Below are 22,421 nucleotides of genomic sequence, written 5' to 3'. Positions count from 1 at the left end.
TTGAGTCAGAAAATTATTTTAATAGTTACAAAACTTTTTTTTTTTACAGAATCAGTATAAAATAGCAGTTGATTTCTCCATAATTATCAGAATTATTTATATGTGAGGTCTTGGCTAAGTGGGGCTGAAATCAACAAAAGGTCTTGGACTGTTGGCTCAGAAATCTTCCTGGGAAGCCCACCATGTTGATGTCTGTCATGCTTGACTCTTTATGAGATGACCCGGTCCATCTTAAAAAAAAAAGTATCTTTTTATTCATTCTTTGGAGGCTTGAAGTGAATTCGGCAGCGTTCATTAAACACCTAAGACATGTGAATAGAAACAAAGGTCACTGAGTCATCCTGTATAAATTAGACCTGAAATTTCAGGTGAATATAACCTTCTTTGGGGCTTCAGTTCATAAGGAATCTGCCTGCAATGCAGCAGACCCCGGTTCAATTCCTGGGTGGGGAAGATCTGCTGAAGAAGGGATAGGCTACCCACTCCAATATTCTTGGGCTTCCCTTGTGGCTCAGCTGATAAAGAATCCACCTGTAATGCGGGAGACCTGGGTTCAATTCCTGGGTTGGGAAGATCCCCTGGAGAAGGGAAAGGCTACTCACTCCAGTATTTGGGCCTGGAGAGGTCCATGAACTGTATAGTTCATGGGGTCGCAAAGAGTCAGACACGACTGAGTGACTTTCACTTCACTTCATAACCTTCTTTGCCTCAAGCCAACAGGTTTAGGAAACAGAGGTGTTTCCTCACCAATTCAAACCGACTTACTAGGCACTAAAAGCACAGTGCCTAGACTAGAAAAGACCCTGATGCTGGGAAAGATCGAAGGTGAGAGCAGAAGAGAATGACAGAATGAGATGGTTGGATGGCATCACTGACTCGATGGATATGAATTTGAGTAAGCTCTGGGAGTTGGTGATGGACAGGGAAGCCTGGCGTGCTGCAGTCCATGGGGTCGCAAAGAGTCGGATACAACTGAGCGATTGAACTGAACTGAAGAGCACAGAATGCCCTGATATTCATTTATAATATAATTTTCATTATTTTAATAAAATTTAAATTATTCAAGGACAAAAATCATCACAAGTTAGCTTATTTAGTAACTCACAAATATTTTAATTCCATATAACATATTTTGGACAGTTTGACAAAATATCTAAATTAACTTTCAAACTGTTTAAAAATTCTTTTATAATGTAGATTTTATTTAGATATCTGTCATGCTTTTCTAAATGAGTGTCAGATGCTTCTACCATGCAGGTAGGGAAGTCCAGTCTACGAAGGGAGCCCAGTCTTTTGCTAAATTGTATAAATTTATGTAATGTTTTATTTACCTTGCTTCCTAAAAACTAAACAAATATAAATGTTAAAAACATTCTAAGATTACTTGTTATATGGACTCTGTTAAATAAAAATTTTGGTACAGCCATTTGATGGAATAAAGCATGCATAAAAAAAGAATAAGAAAGCTCTTTACATCCTAATTTGAAAAGATCTCCAAGATATATTAAAATACACTTCCATTTGTCTGATAAAGGAGAAAATATATGTATTTGTGTGTACACATACAAACAAAATTTTAAAGTTACAAATATCTGAAAGCATATACATCCTTTCAGAGGAAAGGGATAGGAGGTGGTAAAAATTAGAGAGGCATGACAGTAGAATTTTTATTGTATATCTTCTAATATTTTTTAAAATATTAATCATTTGTCTAAAGAATTTTGTATTCCAATTTAAAAAATTATAAAAATCTAAAACAATTTTTTCTCAGAATTTACCCTCATACTTTACTGATGTAAGGAACAAACCATTTTTAGGTAAAAAAACAAACCAAAAATCCCCCAAAGAAACCAACCCATGTTGGTTAAAATGGACTAGCATAAAAATAAAAGAAAAATCTACATAGGATACTGGTATTCAATTTCTTAAACTGGGTAGTAGATACAGGTTCATTTTACTAATATTCTTTACATTTGACATGTTACATGCTCTTTGGCATATGTATCTCACAATTAAAACATGAAGAAATTATATAGACTCTTTCTGGCCTTTTTGTCTTACAGCTCCTAGCTCTGACATGTCCCTGGAGTTCCCAATGCTCAGACCAGAGGAGGCTTCAGATTAGTGGTTTTGACACTGGGATGATACATACAACCTGGTTGAGCCTCTCCAAATCCTTTTCCTAAATAACTTCTTAACCATTTTTGCTGGCCTACTGCACCATGGCTACAATTTCTTCCCTTGAAAACAAATAGCCTCATTATATGTTGAGTGGATGGAGTATATTTTCTTTTAAAGTAATACCAAATCCAAAAATGCTTCACTCTTCCTACTGCATTTTACATACATCAATCCCTGCACTGGATTTTCCAAACCAGATGTTCATTGTACCCACCCCCACCCCATCCCAAGAGTAAATATTATCTCTCCAGGGAATAGAAATGGACAAATTTTGCCAAAATCTTTCAAGGAGCAAACATCTTATTACATAGGTGGAAAGGGCAGAAACACAAAATCTTAGCAAAAAGGATAGGATATATAACTGTGGTAAAGCAAAGAAAGTCAATTGGTATTTTGCAGTTTATTCAGGGCTCTGCAAGTTGGTACACTCAGTTTTTGGTTCTGTTGACCTCCATCTGGATTCAGCCCAATTCCATCAGTTAATTTCAAAGGATAAAACAATTTTCAATTCATTCTTTCAGATTTAATAGATTTTGCCCTTTGGAAATCTTTGAAGTTTTAGAGAGGACATGTAAACATACTTTTCCAGAAAACTAAAAAGTCAGAATTTTGTGGTTTTTAACAACATGTAAAGTCCTAGGATCCTGGTCCCCCAATCTAATTCCTAATTAGAATCATGTAGGTGGTAATAGGGCTTCCCTGGTAGATCAGTGGTAAAGAATCTGCCTGCAATGCAGGTGGCCGGGGTTCCATCCCTGGGTTGGGAAGATCCTCTGGAGGAGGGCATGGCACCCCACTCCAGTATTCTTGCCTTGAGAATCCCACGGACAGAGGAGCCTGGCGGGCTTTAGTCCATAGGGTCACACAGAGTTGGACACGACTGATGCAACTAAGCAGCAGCAGCAGGAGATAATAGGAGCATGTGAATCTAGGAGCCATAGAAAGCCCTATTATCAGATACCAGTGAAACTATATGAAACTATATACAAAAAAAGTTTTATGATCAGATACGTTAGAAAACGAGCAACTGTGAAGGGTAGTTAATGATATGAAAATTTACAGAAATTATTAATCACAGAATATCAAATAGCCCATAATTAATATTAGGAATTATTCAGAATGTCTCCAATTCTGTTACCATGACAATCATGCAATTCTACCACGAGACTGTAAGGCTACTTTTTTTTTAATAAAATGGCTCTATTTGGCTTCTAACTGCAACTCCCATCCCCCTAAAAAGTTAAAACCTTCAATTGCTTGTAAATGAAGGACCTTTATTCTTAAGTGCCCAAGGCACTCTTTACTCTCTCCTCCCTTGGTTTGTTTCCCTTTGCTAGTTCTGTTTCCCCTCCTAGCTCCCTTCAAGAATCAACATTACTTTTTTTTTTTTTTTTTTAGGAATTCACAGGTATTGGGACCTTTAATGATCTGAGTGACACGTGTCACCCAGCCAGGCTGTGCTTCCCGCAGTGCGTGTGTGCTCCGGGGTGCTCAGCTCTGTGACCCCATGAACTGCAGTCCGACAGGCCACTCTGTCAGTGGGGTTTTCCAGGCAAGAATACTAGAGTGGGTCGCCATTTCCTTCTCCAAGAATCAACATTACTTTTTACCTTCCAGCTCCTGTCATTTACCACTTCTTCAACATTCAGTTCTGACTGCATCCATTTCAACTGCAAGAAAAGGAAAACAAAAATGAAGTTATTAAAATTTAAAGAACTAAAACTAAACTCTATGATGTTTTCCTAACAAAACCAGCTGCTGCTCCTGCATTTTTTGTCAATACTTAGGCTAGATTTCAAAACCTTCTTTGATATTCTTGTATTTAATCAATTGTTAAATCTTATAAAGCCATAGCTCTCAAGCATTGCTGCATATTATTGACAGCTTTTAAAAAAACTCAAAAGCTCAGGTAGTTCATAGAAGAAAAACAAATGGCCAATAAACCTATTTTTAAATGTACAATGTTACTTATGCAAAAAGAAATGCAAATTAAGTCATAACATGACGAAAAATTTTTTTTAAAGAAGAAACCTGATAATTCTGATAAAACCTAGTATTAGTGAGGGTATGCGGAAAGATACAATCACATATATTTTTTTGTAGGAGTACAAATTGTTGTAACTTCTATAGAGAGCAATTTGGTAAGACTTAGCAAAAATGTAAATTCCCATGTCCTTTAACTTAGTAATTCCAGTTTGACTTATTGATCCTACAATATAGATTTGCAAAGATAGCACAGAGAAACAAAACAAAAAAGGACAAGGAGGTGGCAACCTGATTTGAATAAAAGAAAAAAGAAGAAAAACAGAGAAGGGGGATATAAAAGGCTCAAGTAATTGAGAAAGGGATGAATTTTCCATACCTTAACCATTCGGCCAGAGGTCTGAAGCTAAAATGCTAAAAAGTCTTTCTAACTTTCTTTTTAACTGCCAACCTAACAACTCCATCGAAAAAGTAGCCAATCCCACTGCCAGGTCCAGATGGCAGGACCCATCATACTCCTAGTCACCTCTGCTCAGAGAGACTTGACAGGAAGGAAGCTAACTAGTTCCAGAAGGAGAACCTCGAAGTATTCAGGAAAATTTGCAGAAAACAGGAAAATTAGCAGAAAAAAGAAGTATGAAGGCAGCCAAGAAGTTAACAGCAAGATGATGTCCTCAGGCCAGGAGATTTAGGGGAAAAAATGCCAGAGTTAGACAAGGTTTGGGCAACAAAGAGGAGGGGACCCAAACCAAAGCACCTAACCATAAATTAGGAGTACAGCTCAGACAGGAGGTTTGAGAAATGTGCATCTAAGACTAATAAGAAGATGTGGTACTGATTCAATGCTCCTGTAAACTCCCTTCTTAGACTCAAAACTTGGTGTCAAGAGTATGCACCAGAATATAGGATTGAAACCATGAACAAGGAAGGACTGTATGTCTGCTGTGCTGCGGAGTAGTAACAAGCCTGCTTAAACGAGAACAACCTCAGTTTCAGATTTTAATCAGCTATATAGACACACAAATCATTAAAGCTTCACTGCTCTGTCAAAGCCCGGATTTTCTGCCGAAGTAACAACTTCAAAGAACAGTGTTACAACAGGCCACTAAGACTGTGTTTATAATTGTTCTCAAATATTTAAATGGGTGTCCTGTAGAAACGGGTTTAGACTTACCCAGAGGGATGATTAAGGATCAGTAATTACATGTTACAGGAGACAGATTTTCACAATAAGAAAATATCTGAACAATTACAGCTGTCCAAAAAGAGAATGCACTGACACGTAAGACTGTACATCCCTTCAATTCTCTTAATACTGGTTAAACAAAAGGTGGAAACCACTGGTTGGGTGGATATGTAGAGAGAGTTAATGGAATGGATATGGAGTCCCAGAGATTCAAAGAGGAAAGAATCTGCTACTTCATATCAGTCAATATGCTACCTGTTACATATATTATGCAATTTAATCCTTATCCTCCAAAATAAAATAAAAGATACTAAGTATCAACTCCATTTTACAAGCTGAAATTCAGAAGTTTCAGATTAATTTACAAGATTACAAAACCTCCAAGTGGTAGATGGATTTTCTCAGAGCTATCTGCCTTTATAATCAATGTTTCTTCTGTTCTTGAACATGGCAGACATTACAGCCAGCTTCTAATACAATTTCAGTGGCACCAACAAAATGCTACCTTTGAGATGGTTGTTTTTGAGGCTCTGGGTCTTACACAGGTAAACTTCCTCTTAAAGGTTATGAACAGGTGACAGCAGATACATAGTTCCAGCAAGGCTTTCTTGATGTAAGCGTTAGGGTAAAGAACTGGGAACTTTCAGATTGGCATCATTGTATGCAAATAAACTATTCACTAAAGTAATCAGAATTTGACTATTGGTCACAACTTAATGTAAAAACGCTGACTGAAGAGATGGATTCAAGTCCAGTCCCACTACTTACTAGTTTGTGACTTTGGGGAGGTCAGTATCTCTGAGTCTGTTGCACATATAGAAAATGATGAGGTAGAGCTGGAACATCTTTAAGAGCTGCCTCTTTCTGATTCCATAACCTTCATAGCAAACTTGAAGGAAAAATTCAAGCTTCCTTATTTGCTTAAGTACTACCCATGGTTACCTTCTACTATAGTCCCATGCAATGTCACAGGCTAGAAAACTCACTGGCTGGTTTCCAAAACGCCTCCTAAGATGACCATTACAGCCCAAGTTCACTGAAGAACCCATTTCTGACTAATGAATGAGCAGGTGTGAAAGACAGAGCTGAAGCAGTCATCATGAACAAAGGGAACAGTAAAGATAGTGGACGAATCCTGTATCCAGTGAGACATATTGCATCAGTAGGATGACTAAGAAAGTGCACACACTCACCTGTGTGCAGCAAAAGACAAGACTTGAGAGAGACAACAAGGTCCCCTTTGCAAAATTTGGCTACATCCACTAAACAAAGAGCAAACTTCACAACTTATTCAGTATGAAAACATGATTCTATCTCACACTGGATTTTCAGTTACCCGACATGCAAGGACCAGTAAGTCACCTATTACGCCATCTTAAAATGCAGACGGGATTTTGGTAATTATAGTGGTCATGTTAAGAGAAGGGCTTCTCTGGTGGCTCAGTGGTAAAGAATTTGCCTACAATGCAGGAGACTCGGGTTTGATCTATAAATTGGGAAGACCCCCTGGAGGAGAGGGCATGGCAACCCACTCTAGTACTCTTGCCTGGAGAATTCCATGGACAGAGGAGCCTGGCAGGCTACAGTCCATAGGGTCACAGAGTTGGGACATGACTGAAGGACTAAGCAGCAGCAACAGCATGTAAGAGAAAGCCCCTGTTCTTAGGGAATAACCAACATACGTAGGGGTAAAAGAGTATAATGTGCCCAGTATATTCTCAAAATGATAAGAAAAAAAAATGTGTATGGAGGGAGGGGGAGGGAGACAGGGAAAAAGGGAGGGAAGGAGGAAAGGGGAGGAAGGGTGGAGAGAATGAATTGTAAAGCAGGTGGAGCAAAATGTAAACAAAAGGTGAATAGAGGTAAAGAGTACATGGGAGTTCCTTGTACTATTTGTGCAACTTTTCTGAGAGTTTGAAATTGTATCACAATAAATTGTATCACCCCTTGACCTAGTCCCTCACCAAAAGACAGTAATGCAGTCCAGAAAATAAAATATGGTATACATTTCCACTGTTTTCTTGACATGTCACATTTAAGGGCTATAAAGAAATAGCTCTGCCTCATTAACTCTACTCTGAAGTCCACACTCATTTACTTTAGGAAAATAAGGCTTCCTCTGACATATCACTCAGTGGACACTTGGTGTTTTCCTAAAAGGGAAAACGGCAGGGATGGGAGATGAAATAGAAACAAAGGAGAGTCTGAAAAGAGTCAAAGACCCATACCATCTTTTCCACAGCAAAGAAATAAACATAATGAGGCTCCAGTGTACCTGGTTCTATTTAAACAGTACTGTACTATATTTTTACGGCTGAAGAGGGTAATATCCTGAAGTTAAACATCTGTATTACATTTAGCAGGTTTCTACAGATGAAACCAGAGGTAAATATTTTTAAACTGTAAATATATTTTAAAAATGTTTCTTCTCAATTCAAGACTCAAAATATAGATACAGATGTGATTTCCACAGATATTTTAACATGGTGTTGATCTGTATTAATCCTTATATCTTTAACTGTAGAATATATAAAGAAATGGAAATAACATGATTACATGCTTCCTTTAGCTGAAGCTGCTACATTACATACAATCATGAAATGCACATTAATTTACCAATTAACACTGAAGTGCAATAAAATAAAGCCCATTAGGAATGAAGTACTAATCTCCTGGTCACTTTAAGTAATAAGCATACCTTACTCTGAATTTTTCACGTTAAAAACTGCTTTCATTTTGAAGGCTAAGTTTGGAAACCTTGCCTTAGAAATGTAAACCTTATTCAACTTACCTTTGTCTGTTCTTTTCTAAGTTGCTTTAATAACGTTAAATCATCCAAATTCTTTTCTCTCTCTTCCCGGAGCTGTTTTACTACTGATGAGGTCTGAGCTATACAGTTTTTTATGACTCTGTCTCTACTAGCATGGGCCTCCATCAACTAAAAGAACAAAGGAAGAAAAAGAAAAAAAAAAAAATCACACCAATTTGTCACATTTCAGTATTTTTTAATTTTAGACTACAGAAATGTAAGACTTTCTAAAATAATTTTTAAAAATTCAGTCTATAGAAGAGAAGTTTGTGCTGAATGAGCACAGGCAGGAGCCGTGAGGGTGGAAGCGAGAGGCTGGGTTGTCCTCTACCTCACTACACTCCCAGGCCTCCCTGCTCCTCTTCCCGCACTCCTCCTGCTGGGCGTCTCATCTCAGTCTCCTCTCTGAACCCCTTTCTCTCCCATTATTGCATCTGTGTGTTCATCTACCCTATACCTACTCACACACACTTTATGAGCCACTTACTATTGCTGCTCTTTCTCTTTTTTTGTCCTATCATTTTTTTTCAGCCTCACGTTGTCAACAAGTGCAAAAAGTTATGGAGTAAGTGATGTAGAAAAGTCTTTAGTTACGATAAAGAAAAACAAAAGAATGCTACATTTAACCTATGTCAGACAGAACTCTTTTCAGGATTTTAAAGTATCAACCAGGAAAAACTGTAAATGAAGTAGATTATTGATTCCATCAATTGTGCTAACAGTGGTTCACCTCCGGCTAAAATTTAAATGCTGGCTTGCTCCATGTAATCACGTTATATCATTCCTTTTTCAGTCCAAAGGGAGAATACCTTAATGCTATGCTAGTGACAGTTGTAATAGAAATAACCTAACCATTATATATATCTTAAATACATAAAATATAGGACTGACAACTATTCTATAAGGATTCTTCATAAGTTATTTGAAATAGATCTCTTAAATGATTATATTGGAACCCTGTGATTAAGAACTACTGGTCTAATAGATACCAGGAAAGAATAAATCTTTATATTTCTAGAGAGTAATACTAAAAGTACATTACTTATAAGTTGTACTCATGTAAAAGGAATTGCCTAACAGACATTAATCCCACCTATAGTAAATTTCTCTAATATGCTAATTCTTTTCATTGTAACATTTAGGATTCACAAGGACAGCCTCAAGGCCCATATTTACAAGCTAGTATGCTACATCTGTTACTTATTAACTCCTTCAGGTATAATTACAGAAAATTAAAGGAGGCACTGAGGGTACAGAACTATTCTCCCCCAAAGAGAATAACTGTCAGAGTTAAGAAACTCTCCCTGAGGTTATGTGAGACTGGCTAAATAATTACCATTTCCAGGCTTCAGTTCCCTCTTTTGTAAAATTATGAATTGTGAGTAAATAATTGCTAATACCCCTTTCCACCTCTAAAATTTAGAGGCAACATGACTCAATATATTACTCAGATGCTAGATGCTATTTAATTACTTTGATATTTTGTCTAACTCCGCCAGCAATTGGTCAAACAGCATTAGCATCAACTAGAAGTCTAACATAATATTGTCATTTTTCTATCTATATCTTAAAATCAAATTCAAATTGTATACATTTTATTAAATATTCAATAATTCTCTTTTGGTCTCTTACCAGTTTCCTTCCTCTGCTGGGCTTTCCTCCACTGTTCCCCTCCTTAACTTGGCACCTTCCCTGTGGATACATTTCTGGATGCTGACTATGCTCCTACCCTCACCTGCTTACTTTTCCTTCATATTAGACCCTCTGTGAACCCACAACCATGTAAACAGGAATGACTGGGTAAATCATCTTTTACTCAGTATTGTCAATTATTTTCAAGATCATCCTTTAATAAGCAAACCTAAGAGTATATGCAAGAGGAACATGCATGGACTTCTGTACATGTTAAAGAAATGAGGACACCTGATAAGAGTAATAGTTGGTGTGACATAAGACTATCGGAGCAAAAAATAACACAAAACCAGGCTTATTGGCTCATCAGTATCAGATGCTTGAAGATTTGGTCACATGAGAATTATTTCTGATACATAAAGTGTTTATCAAAGGAATTGGGATATTTATTAAGAAACTCAGTATGGTAAAACTGTGGTTAGAGGAGAAAAATCCTGAAGGATAACCATATCATAACCATATTTCCTTTGATTTGGGGAAAGCAATTTTGAAATGAAGACATTTGGGGTGGGGCAGGAGAATGATTCAAAACGAGTATAAAGTGGGTATACCTAGAACTTCCCCGCTTTATTTTATTTTCCCACAGCTTTGAGAACTTATTTCAGTCTAAAATGTCCATCTTTTCATCTTTTTTTTGGCTGCACGGCTTGCCAGATCTTAGTTCCCTGACCAGGGATTGAACCTGCACCCTGGGTAGGACAATTTATCTGTGGCTTTTCCTTCTCTCCTGCCAAACGCTTCTTTCCCCCTTCCTGAAGAGTAAGGGAAGAAAGAAGACACAGGAAGTGTGAAGGGTTTTAATTCTTCCTTATATCAGCTGTCTAGCTTTTTTAACACTGATTCATTCAGAGACCCCACTTTTATCTCACTGTTTTACTTGACTGTTTCATTCTCTCCTGTTTTCTTTGATGTATAAGGTTTCCTTAAGTTAGAGTCTGCCCACAAGGGGAGACTGTTTTCATTTCTTAGAACCATATCTTCCCAGACTATTGCTTAAGATCACACATTTTTTTTAATTTGTAGAAACCGGATCTAAACTTTACACACCTTCAGGTGTGGGCAAGAAAACGTGAAGATTCCATTCTTTTTCCACAGTTTAATTATATGTCACTTGATTTCTTATTTTGCCTGCAAAGAAAGACATAAAGGAAGCACAAAAGACTCAAAAGATACACTTACTGACTCATAAAGTTGTTTACAGGTTTGGCTGGCATCAATTTTCCCTGCAAAGGAAGCTGTTGGAACCGTAGTGTTTAATTCATGTACTATTCTGTCATCAATCGTCCTCATCACCTTGAGTAATTCCTACATAATATTTAAAATAAAAGAATAATAATTTGAATGGGAAGTTAAGTGATAAGACCAGTTAAGCAAAAATAAATAACTAAAGCTCTTGGATATGTTACAACACTGTGTATTAGGAGTGGGGAAACCATGCTAGATATAGTACAACCACAGAAAAATCAGGTTATGTGATAGTAATTCTAACACTTGGCACAACTCTGTTTCCTTGGCCCAAATGTGATTGTCTTAAGTGTAAAGATTTTTTTTTATTCATTTGTAAACCCCATTTGCTGGCACATGGTGCTTAGCAAATACTGTGTGTTCTTTCTATCTCTAGCATACAGCCAAAAAGAGTTCTACTGAACTTAATTACTTCAACTTGTCCAAAACAATCCAACATAATTGCTTGCTCTATTCCCTCTTTTTCTATTTCTCTAAAATGTGGTGCTAGATAGAGAACTTCTATAGAGATATATAAGAAGCCATCAGCAGTGCTTAACGTGCAGAAATTAATCTATACTCTTTTAGCCGCCCCCACCTGCCTTTAGGCTTTTTGTTTTTTAGTTTTTTACTATGAGTATATATTATTTTTGTAACAAAAAAAGTACCCTGTTAGAAAAGGAATCAAATCTCTTTGTGGTTTTTTTGTTCATCGAACAAGCAGAAATTAGCTTTACCTTTTTTCAGTTACCCAGGTTCACCTTTCCCAAGGATCTCTCCCCTCTAAAAGAAGCTCCAACTCTCAAAAAACAATCATCAAAATAAAAATACCAAAAGGGCAGAGGACTTAGAAAGACTCTGATGAGTACCCCAACCCAGCATAGCCCCTTCTCCCCACATTCTGATTAGGGTACTTCTTCTCACTTGTCACTAGAGAAGGCTGAGCATCAGCTACCTCCTGTCTCCAGATAATATAAACTCTAGAAAGTTTCTAGTATATACCCTTCTCTTTCTCTTTTAATCCACTCCCACCTCACCCACAAAACAATCACTGAAAATAATCAAGAAGATAGAAGTGTATAATACTAGGTATGTATATATATTCAGTATAATACTGAAAACATCTAACAAGTTAACATTTAATATTAATGTGTATTAAACCATCTTTGCTTGATTCTCTACCTCCTTCAATATATGAACCTATTTCTTTGCCAAACTTAAATCCAGGATAGAAATCAACTTCTTCATTTCTTCCATCCATTTATTTATTTTTTGGGCATACTAAAAATGACAGTTTTTCATCTGAAAATTGGCACAAGTGTGAATTTTATACATTATTTAACCATATAATTGTGACAACTTATTTTTTATTAAATTATAGTTGATTTACAATATTATATTAATTTCAAACATACAATGTATTGATTCAGTATTTTTATATTTTATTAAAGTTATAAAATATTGGCTATATTCCCTTTGCTGTATCATCCATTTGTTAAAATAAGCTTTTATTATGATTAAAGTATTAATTACATAATCATTTTAGAAAACTAGAAAAAAATTCAAAGAAAATAGAATTATCCATTGTTAACCATTATTTAGTTTTTTCTATACATATCTGCAAATATTTTTATAAAAATGTGGTACTATATAACATTTAAAAGTTCTACTTTATGAAATTATACCATGAGCATTTGCCCTTGCTACCTTGAAGACATGTTTAATACATACATAAATATTCCATTCAGTGGGGGTATCACAACTTACTTGACCAGCCTAATATTCTTTAATTAGTAGTTTAATGTCCTTTTCCAGAATCCAATTTTGAAGTAAAACAGCCTGTAGAAGGCTCATAATTTAGACTAATAAAAACAGGCAAATGTCAAGTCTAAAACCAACTTCACTATCTTATCACCTCTTCTTGTATCTTTCTATTTTGGTCAATGGTATCAAGGTTCTCTGTAATCTGGAATTCTTAGGGGATAATCTCAACATACTAACTAAGCAACCATCACATTAAATAATGTCTTATACACAGTAGAGGATATATAATGTCAGTAAGTGGCAAATTCCAAACAAATAGTGGCAGCATTATTTAGAGAGGCAAAAAAATAGGTAAGTAGTAGACAGGGACCTTCCTGGCAAACTTTACCTCCCACAACTTGCCTATTAAAACAAAAAACCTTTAAACTCTCTTCTTTCCTCCTGTCTAAATCAAATTGATCCTGAGGCCAAAGTTTATACCTTCCAGATAAAGCTTTCCTTGGATGAGAGTCCTCGGTGATCTTTCTTCTTCAAACATATGAAGCAATTAGAAAGAGAGAGCACAGAGTTCATTAACTCACTCTTCCTTCAAAAAATATGTACTAATGTCTAGCAAATGTTAGACACCATTCTAAATACCAGGGCTACAATGATGAGTAAAACAGAAAAGGTCCTTGCTCTTATGGAGCAAAATTCTCATGGGGGAGACAGACAATAAACAGACAATAAACAAGTATCCCAATAAACAAGACACTTTCAGTGCAGAAAAGTACTGCAAAAAAGAAAACTGTAATGAGATGAACAGTGGGGTTGAGGGGCTAATATGTTATACAGGGAGATCAAGACAGACCTCTCCAGGACATACCATTTGAACTGAGATCTGAACGACACAAATAAGCCAACTAAAAGGACACTTTGGGGAACAAGGCAACAATTAAGAGACAAGAACTAACTTGGGGATGTTTGAAAAACAAAAAGAAGGCAACTGGGAGCAAGTAAGTGAAAAAGTGGTATTAGGTGAGAACAGAGTTGAGAAAATGAAGGACAACAGAGACCACAGAAACAATTAAGGATTCTGTTTTAAAGGAAACAGGGTTTTAGGCAAGGGAACGATATAACAATATTTTAAAAGACAACTTCAGCTGCTGAGTTGAGAATGGAAACATTGAGCAGACTACTATGGTGGTCCAGGCAAGAGATAAAGACAGTTTGATTAAGAGGTTGGTGAACCTGGGCCCTGAGCAGTGAGAGCCTGGAGTCCTAAACACTGGACAGCCAGGGAATTCTCCAAATTAATTTCTTTAACGCCATGAAATAGGAAGAGATCACTGATGGAGACTATAGGTAATAAAGGGGGTTAACAATAAAGAAGGGACTCCAGCATCTGAAACTAGAGGAGAGGACTTCCCTGGTGGTACAGTAGATAGGAAACTGCCTGCCAAGGCTGGAGACAGGGATTTGATCCCTGGTCTGGGAAGATCCCAGACAGAGGTTCGTGACATTGTACAGGAGACAGGGATCAAGAAAATCCCCATGGAAAAGAAATGCAAAAAAGCAAAATGGCTGTGTGAGGAGGCCTTACAGATAGCTGGGAAGAGAAGAGAAGCGAAAAGCAAAAGAGAAAAGGAAAGATATTCCCATCTGAATGCAGAGTTCCAAAGAATAGCAAGGAGAGATAAGAAAGCCTTCCTCAGTGATCAATGCAAAGAAATAGAGGAAAACAACAGATTGGGAAAGACTAGAGATCTCTTCAAGAAAATTAGAGATACCAAAGGAACATTTCATGCAAAGAAAGGCTCGATAAAGGCCAGAAATGGTACGGGCCTAACACAAGCAGAAGATATTAAGAAGAGGTGGCAAGAATACACAGAAGAACTATACAAAAAAGATCTTCATGACCCAGATAATCACAATAGTGTGATCACTCACCTAGAGCCAGACATTCTGGAATGTGAAGTCAAGTGGGCCTTAGAAAGCATCACTACGAACAAAGCTAGTGGAGGTGATGGAATTCCAGCTGAGCTATTTCAAATCCTCAAAGGTGATGCCGTGAAAGTGCTGCACTCGATATGCCAGCAAATCTGGAAAACTCAGCAGTGGCCACAGGACTGGAAAAGGTCAGTTTTCATTCCAATCCCAAAGAAAGGCAATGCCGAAGAATGCTCAAACTACCGCACAATTGCACTCATCTCACATGCTAGTAAAGTAATGCTCAAAATTCTCCAAGCCAGGCTTCAGCAATACGTGAACCGTGAACTTCCAGATGTTCAAGCTGGTTTTAGAAAAGGCAGAGGAACCAGAGATTAAATTGCCAATATCCGCTGGATCATCGAAAAAGCAAGAGAGTTCCAGAAAAACATCTATTTCTGCTTTATTGACTATGCCAAAGCCTTTGACTGTGTGGATCACAATAAACTGTGGAAAATTCTGAAAGAGATGGAATACCAGACCATCTGACCTGTCTCTTGAGAAACCTGTATGCGGGTCAGGAAGCAAAAGTTAGAACTGGACATGGAACAACAGACTGGTTCCAAATAGGAAAAGGAGTACGTCATGGCTGTATATTGTCACCCTGCTTATTTAACTTACATGCAGAGTACATCATGAGAAACGCTGGGCTGGAAGAAACACAAGCTGGAATCAAGATTGCTGGGAGAAATATCAATAACCTCAGATATGCGGATGACACCACCCTCATGGCAGAAAGTGAAGAAGAACTAAAGAGCCTCTTGATGAAGGTGAAAGAGGAGAGTGAAAAAGTTGGCTTAAAGCTCAACGTTCAGAAAACTAAGATCATGGCATCTGGTCCCATCACTTCATGGGAAATAGATGGGGAAACAGTGGAAACAGTGTCAGACTTTATTTTTTTGGGCTCCAGAATCACTGCTGATGGTGACTGCAGCCACAAAATTGAAAGACGCTTACTCCTTGGAAGGAAGGTTATGGCCAACCTAGACAGCATATTTAAAAGCAGAGACATTACTTTGCCAACAAAGGTCCGTCTAGTCAACGCTATGGTTTTTCCAGTGGTCATGTATGGATGTGAGAGTTGGACGGTGAAGAAAGCTGAGCGCCGCAGAATTGATGCTTTTGAACTGTGGTGTTGGAGAAGACTCTTGAGAGTCCCTTGGATTGCAAGGAGATCCAATCAATCCATCCTAAAGGAGATCAGTCCTGGGTGTTCATTGGAAGGTCTGATGTTGAAGCTGAAACTCCAATACTTTGGCCACCTCATGCGAAGGGTTGACTCATTGGAAAAGACCCTAATGCTGGGTAGGATTGGGGGCGGGAGGAGAAGGGGACGACAGAGGATGAGATGGTTGGATGGCATCACCAACTCGATGGACATGGGTTTGTGTAGACTCTGGGAGTTGGTGATGGACAGAGAGGCCTGGCGTGCTGCAGTTCATGGGGTCGCAAAGAGTCGGACATGACTGAGCAACTGAACTGAACTGGGAAGATCCCACAGAGCAAACTAAGCTCCTGCACCAACTACTGAGCCTGCACTCTGGAGCCTGCCAGCCACAACTACTGAGCCTGCGTGCTGCAACCACTGAAGCCCTCACACCTAGAGCCTGTGCTCTGCAACAAGAGAAGCTATGGCAATGAGAAGCCCATGCATTGAAACTAAAGAGTAGCCCCCACTTGCCACAACTGCAGAAAGCTCACGAGCAGCAACGAAGACCCAGCCCAACCAACAAAATAATAAATAAAAAAAAAAAAGAAACGACAGGAAAAAGACTGTGATGTCACAGAACTCAGAAGAAGAAAGGTTTCAAGGCAGGAACAGTCAACTGTGTTGAATGTTAGTCACTCAGTTGTGTCCGACTCTTTGAACCCCATGGACTGTAGTCCACCAGGCTCCTTTGTTCACAGGATTCTCCAGGCAAGAATACTGGGGTTGGGTAGCCATTCCCTTCTCCAGGGGCTCTTCCAGACCCAAGGATGGAACCCGGGTTTCCTGCACTGCAGGTGGATTCTTTACCATCTAAGCACCAGGGAAGCCTGTTGAATGTTACTAGAAGTAAATAAAGATGTGGGCAGAAATTAACTTCTTAGATTTAACATGATGGAAATTACGGGTCATCTTTACAGGAGTCATTTAAATAGAGTATTTAATGGACTGAACAGTGAACATGGCTTAAGTACAGAAGGTAAGACAAAGTATGGTGTAAAATGAGGCGCACCATTATAGGTCACCTTATTGGATGTTAGCCTTTTTCCTGACAGCAAATAGAGAACCAATGAAGTGTTTAAATACAGTGGAGTTATATGACTGGGTTTGTATTCTGAAATGACTACTGAGGTTAAAGTATTAATGTGTGGAAAATGGATTAGACAGGAATAAGAGTAGATACAAAGAGGTTATTTAGGAGATTGGTATAGCAATGCAGCTGAAAGATTATATATCTTCACATTTCCCAGAATTATGATTTACTTTGAACTTCAGGTTTGAGTACAATCATTAGCAATACAGCCAACTTGCCCTCTTATAAAACAACCTGGATATACTGTTAAGTTCCTTATAACAATGGGAATTTATCACTATTAACTAGATAATGAATCCAACAATTTAAGTCTTACAAATGGAACCTAAAATGTGAATTTTCAAATATATCAGTCATCTCTCTTGTGCTAAAGAATCATCAATATAGGATCGAGTGCTTGGCTTTTAATATGGTAGACACTAGCCATATGAGGTTATTTTAGTTAAAATTAAATTTAAAATTTAGTTTTTCAGTTGCATGAGCTACATTTCAAGAAGTGCCCAAGAGCCACATATTGCTAGTGGCTATCATATTGTATAGGACAAATTTCCACCATCACAGAAAATTCTACTGGACAGGACTGAATTCGAGATGATTTAATGACAATCTCTAAACTGATAATGTACTTGTTCAGGAATTGCTGAGAATCGTAAGCTATTTTTAAGATAGGAAAAAAATACTAGAAAAGCTCAAGGAGGGGAAAGGGAGTAAAACTTAGGAAGGAATTTCTTTCAAAATTGCAAAAAGAAAAGGAAAAGAACTATAAACTACCTCACTAGGCACAAATTTCTTTATTACAAAAAGTGCCAGGGCTCTTCAGGCAGCTCCAAGGTCTAGAGAAAAGCTTGGGCAGACCTCACAGGCTGAGGGCAGATGAAGGTTATTGTAGGCACATAAATCCTGCCATTAAACCATGTGTATCATTCAAAATGAATTACTGACTGCCTACCTGATACTAGCTCCAACGACGTACCTTCTTTCTCACAAATTCACCAAGAAAATATAAAGAAGACAACCTTGAGCAGACATCATACAATGAACTGCAACACAAGTCCACAGAGATAATACAGAAATATACACAGTTCAGTGGCTCTCTCTGTATAGGAGCTGGAACCCTAAATCAGCTTCTAAGTGTCAAAGCACAGCAAAAAGATAACTCTTCAAACTTTGTAGTGTCTCTAGCTTCTCCTTTCACCCTCCTCAAAATAAGAAGAAATTGATACATCATGAATCTCTAATTTTAGACTGACCCTTTAAAATTATTCTGGCACTTATCTTGGAATTGTATTTTATGTATTACCTTTCATTCATTTCACCCTCTTGGAAGGCAATTTCAGTACTGAAGGATTAGCATATCTAGCAGCAGGGAGGGGTAGAGAAAACTTCCTGTTCTCCCTACAATTACAATTATACTACACTCTATTCCTAAGGTTAATTCTTAGGTAAATCCCTTTTATTATTTTAGGAAGCTTTCAAAGTATATAGGGAGAGGTAAAAGGTCTATTACATGACAGTAAAATTAAAATGTGCTCCATAGAATGATCTGGAATTTAACCTTTCTTCTCCTCACTTTGCCTGAAGGTAACCCAGAAGTAGATCCCATTCACATGGTGCTCTTTTTAGAAGACGTGGTTCCTCAAACTCCATTTTTACAACAATGTTCACAATGTGCTTCCCGCAAGCCAGAAATACAGACTTGCCTGGAACTGCCAGAACTGTCTGCAGTCCTCTGCACTCCCAGACACGGGAACAGAGAGCAGCTAGGCACGTTGCAAAAGAAACCATTATGGATGCTAAAAACAGTCTATTCAGTCTATATTTAATTACCAAACAACTCAAAATTAATCTGTGTAAGTTAATATTCCTATCAGAAATACAAAAACTTACACATCCTAGGGACGCTCAGTTGATTTTGCTCAGGTAATACAGGCATCGGGTCTCAGATAGGGTCAGGAAGAAGATATTTCAGGGTGTCAAGTGGGAAAAAAAAGCACAGAAATGACAAAATATCATGTGGTCAGGGAAAAGCAGGCCTATAGGGCTAGACAGCAAAGTTCAAATGTATATTGGAAGTGGCAGGGGTTGGGGAGAGAGAATATGTACGAATAAGAGCAGTGGTAAGAGATTTAACTAAGCAGAATCGCTTTGGGATCGGATTTTAAAGACTTGTATGCTATGTTAAGTAGTTTACACCTAGTCATACAATTCTGAAATTAGATGCATGGTTCAGATTCCAAAATTTAGAAGATATTAATAACAGTATGAAGCCGTAGCCTTATGGAGATTAGGGTGAAGAGGAGAAATTAAGTAGAGAAAAGAATGACTGAAGATAAGGAGAGCTACAGCAAAGCCAACTGCAAAAATGACTGGGCACAAACAAAGACTGTGGCAGAAGGAATGAATCTCCCGAAAGCATCTCTTTGATCAACTCCCTCACTCTGCTCACCGACTCCCGAACCTCCCAAGCGGCATTCAAGGTCTTTCATAACCCGGTTCCAATCTTTTGTGTAATCCAAATGTGCCCCTGTGGAAATTCATAATTCCAGCAATTTTCTATTTCCCCCACAACACATAAAACTTTCTGCCTATATACTGTTCCTTCTACTGAGAATTACCCTGGTTCTGTCCACCAAAGACCCAGCTCAATTAACATCTCTTTGACTTAGTTCTCTCTGAACTGTTGTAACACTGTGCTCATATTCTAAATATCCTCTACATGTTTTATACCCTGACTTGAGCTCGTTTTATATTTTGCTCACTCAATTTCTCCAAGTGCCTGGTACCTAGCAGATATCTGTTATGGATTTAACTATGCCCTCCCCCCCTACCTGCCCCCAATTTCATATGTTGAAGCCCTAAAACCCAATGTGGCTATATGGAAACAGGGCCTTTAGGGAAGCAATAAAAAGTTAAATGAGGTCATAAAGTGTGGGACACTCATCCCATAGAACTGATGTCACTGTTAGAGGAAAAGACACCAGAGACCTCTCTCCCTTTGTGTCTGCAAATAGGTCATATGAGGATAGTGATGAACTAGCAACTTACTTTGAAATGCATCAAAAAAAATTAAAAACGTGGATTGATGGATAGATTGAGGGACGGATATGTGATTTAGTAGATACAGTGAATCACTGTAGAATCCAGATACTGGGTACACGAGTATTCATTGTAAAAGTCTTTCAATTTTTCTACAGTGTTTGAACATCTTCATAATAAAATTCTAGGGGAAAAAAGTACCTAAATCTTTATAATAAAAATACATGATTTTCTCTTTCTCTTCCACAGTATTCAGTGCAGAGCTTTTCATATATAAGCTATTTACATACACAATGTAATGGTTTCATAGTTCTAAAAATATAAACTTTGATTCATAATTTGTGAGTGTGCCAGTTATCACAGTTTATAACTTTATAAAATCCATTAAAACCTAAATGTTATACTAAACTTTTACATTTTAAAATATATATTTTTTACATTTCTGTGTCTCTGAAGCGATAGGGGCAAATGTTCTTATATTCATTCAATATGAGGTAAAATGATATGCCAAGGCCAGATCTGAAAATCACATCTTCTGACTTTCAACCAAGGGTATTCTCCATTATTTGCAAAGAGTTGGACACAACTTAGCAACTTAACAACAAATTCTCCATTATAAATCACACATTTGAAAAAGTGCTACAAAAACAATCTAAAAACTTCTCCAGGTTTCATTAATGAGATTCATTTTATGACGTTTCTATTTATATCATCTCTGTGAATAAAATGGTTCTCCAAGACAATTAAGCTTCCACCCCACTTAAAACATCTTATCTGACTGTCCAAAGGAAAATCAAAAGCATTCTTCAAGCACTGTTGGATGTTTCAACAGCTCAAAGAGATCTTCAGAAATTTGGTTTTAGAGATTCAAATAAACACAGAGGTGGAGGCAGTTTTAAACGTTATTTAACATTATCTTATTTTACAGATTCAAAAGTTAATTATGAAAGGGGTTAAGCGATTTGCTCAAGGTCCCAAAGCTGTTAATTGCAGGAGCAGTACTAGAACCTGGAACATTCAATTCCCTAACCAGGGCTCTTTCTCACAAACTTGAAGGCTAGCATTGCTCAATTATTTGAGCTCATTAAGTTAGATCACAGGGCTAATATGACAAGACCAAGGCAACAAATCTGCTGGTTAATCTTAAATATTTCATATATGTTAGAATCCAAGTCTTTTTTCTATCTTATTTAAGATTTTTACAAATATTTGTTTCTCTTGGGCACTCAGATCACATTTTTAGTCTGTTGCTGTTATGCTGATCTAATCTGTGCAGCTGAAGTGGTGAAAAGGATGTATATAATGGTGCAAAGACCCCACACAGACTTTTTGATCAAATAATGTTTGTCAAATAATTCAATCTATTGAGATTACCTTCAAGAATATCACTTCCTAAAAACGGCTCCAAGAACAAAGCTTACTACAGAGCTCAATGATACAAGAACAGATTTTTCACTATCTCCAGTTTAAAACACCCTTTTCATGACTTAAATTCAACCGTTTATCAAGACAGCAGCAGGTTTATGACTACAGTAGTAGAACTTTCATAGCAACTTGGTCAAAATCTAGACCCCTTGTTCTTTAATTCGTGGGTTAATAACTAGCCCCGGACCTCTGGTGTTTTAACATATAAAAGATACAATCTTTTTCTTAAATGTATTTTCTCTAATGGTTAGGAAGGCAGAGCACCATTGCAGATACTAGAATTAATCGCCCCTCCAAGACACCAAAAGTTCTGCCCCATCAAAATAGTAAAACAAGTTTTTTGTTTTATCAAGTAAACAAGCTCTGCTTCACTTTTTTCCTTCTTGCAAATGCTCAGCTTAAAGCAGGAGGGGAATGACAGAAGCTAAGAACTGAGTTCAAAGTATGGCTAGAAGGTTGTTACAAGCCCTACCTACCCTACCGAGCTCGGCTTTGCCACCGCAGAACCACCAGTTTCTGGGTGCATTACTCAAGGACTGGGAGGAGCAGGGAGAACCATGACCCCAACGCGGCAGCTTCTTTCCCTAAGGCCAAGCTCGCGCCCCCATGACCTCCAATGGCTCGAAAAAGGAGTCTTGAACTGCTCGCTTCAGCCACAACTAGTCCGCATATCCCTCCCAGGCCAGAGCAGGGAACAGGGTCCGGGGACAAAAAGAAGGGTATGCCTGCCACGTGAGGAAAACCCCATCACCTGGAACTCGGCGAACTCCTCACAGTTCACACCGCCACTGGGCGCCGCCATATTGGACAAACACGAGGTCCCCGCCCCGAGCCAATCACCGCGGAGCAAAGG

The 22,421-nt window shown here is 37.9% G+C and overlaps 1 protein-coding gene across 3 annotated transcripts; it reads right to left on the bottom strand.

Moving 5' to 3' along the window:
• On the bottom strand, positions 1-22,377 carry MIX23 (mitochondrial matrix import factor 23). 3 transcript variants are annotated; one of them, XM_081571801.1, is made up of 6 exons: positions 22,320-22,377; positions 18,057-18,083; positions 11,031-11,156; positions 8,142-8,288; positions 3,792-3,851; positions 1-302 (listed from the first exon to the last, which is right to left on the bottom strand). In XM_081571801.1, the coding sequence occupies exons 3-6, from the start codon at positions 11,139-11,141 to the stop codon at positions 252-254; spliced, it is 369 nt and encodes a 122-aa protein (XP_081427927.1). In that variant the 5' UTR covers positions 11,142-11,156; positions 18,057-18,083; positions 22,320-22,377; the 3' UTR covers positions 1-251. The 3 variants fall into 3 exon arrangements, with proteins under 3 accessions (XP_081427927.1, XP_081427928.1, XP_081427926.1); XM_081571802.1 differs by lacking the exon at positions 18,057-18,083 and having other exon boundaries at positions 22,301-22,377; XM_081571800.1 differs by lacking the exon at positions 18,057-18,083.
• Positions 22,378-22,421: the final 44 nt, after the last annotated feature.

This window comes from Giraffa tippelskirchi, chromosome 2, assembly GCF_054371585.1.
Source record: "Giraffa tippelskirchi isolate mGirTip1 chromosome 2, T2T-mGirTip1v1.2.pri, whole genome shotgun sequence".
Lineage (NCBI taxonomy): Eukaryota > Metazoa > Chordata > Mammalia > Artiodactyla > Giraffidae > Giraffa > Giraffa tippelskirchi.
This window is presented reverse-complemented; position numbering and strand designations above follow the sequence as displayed.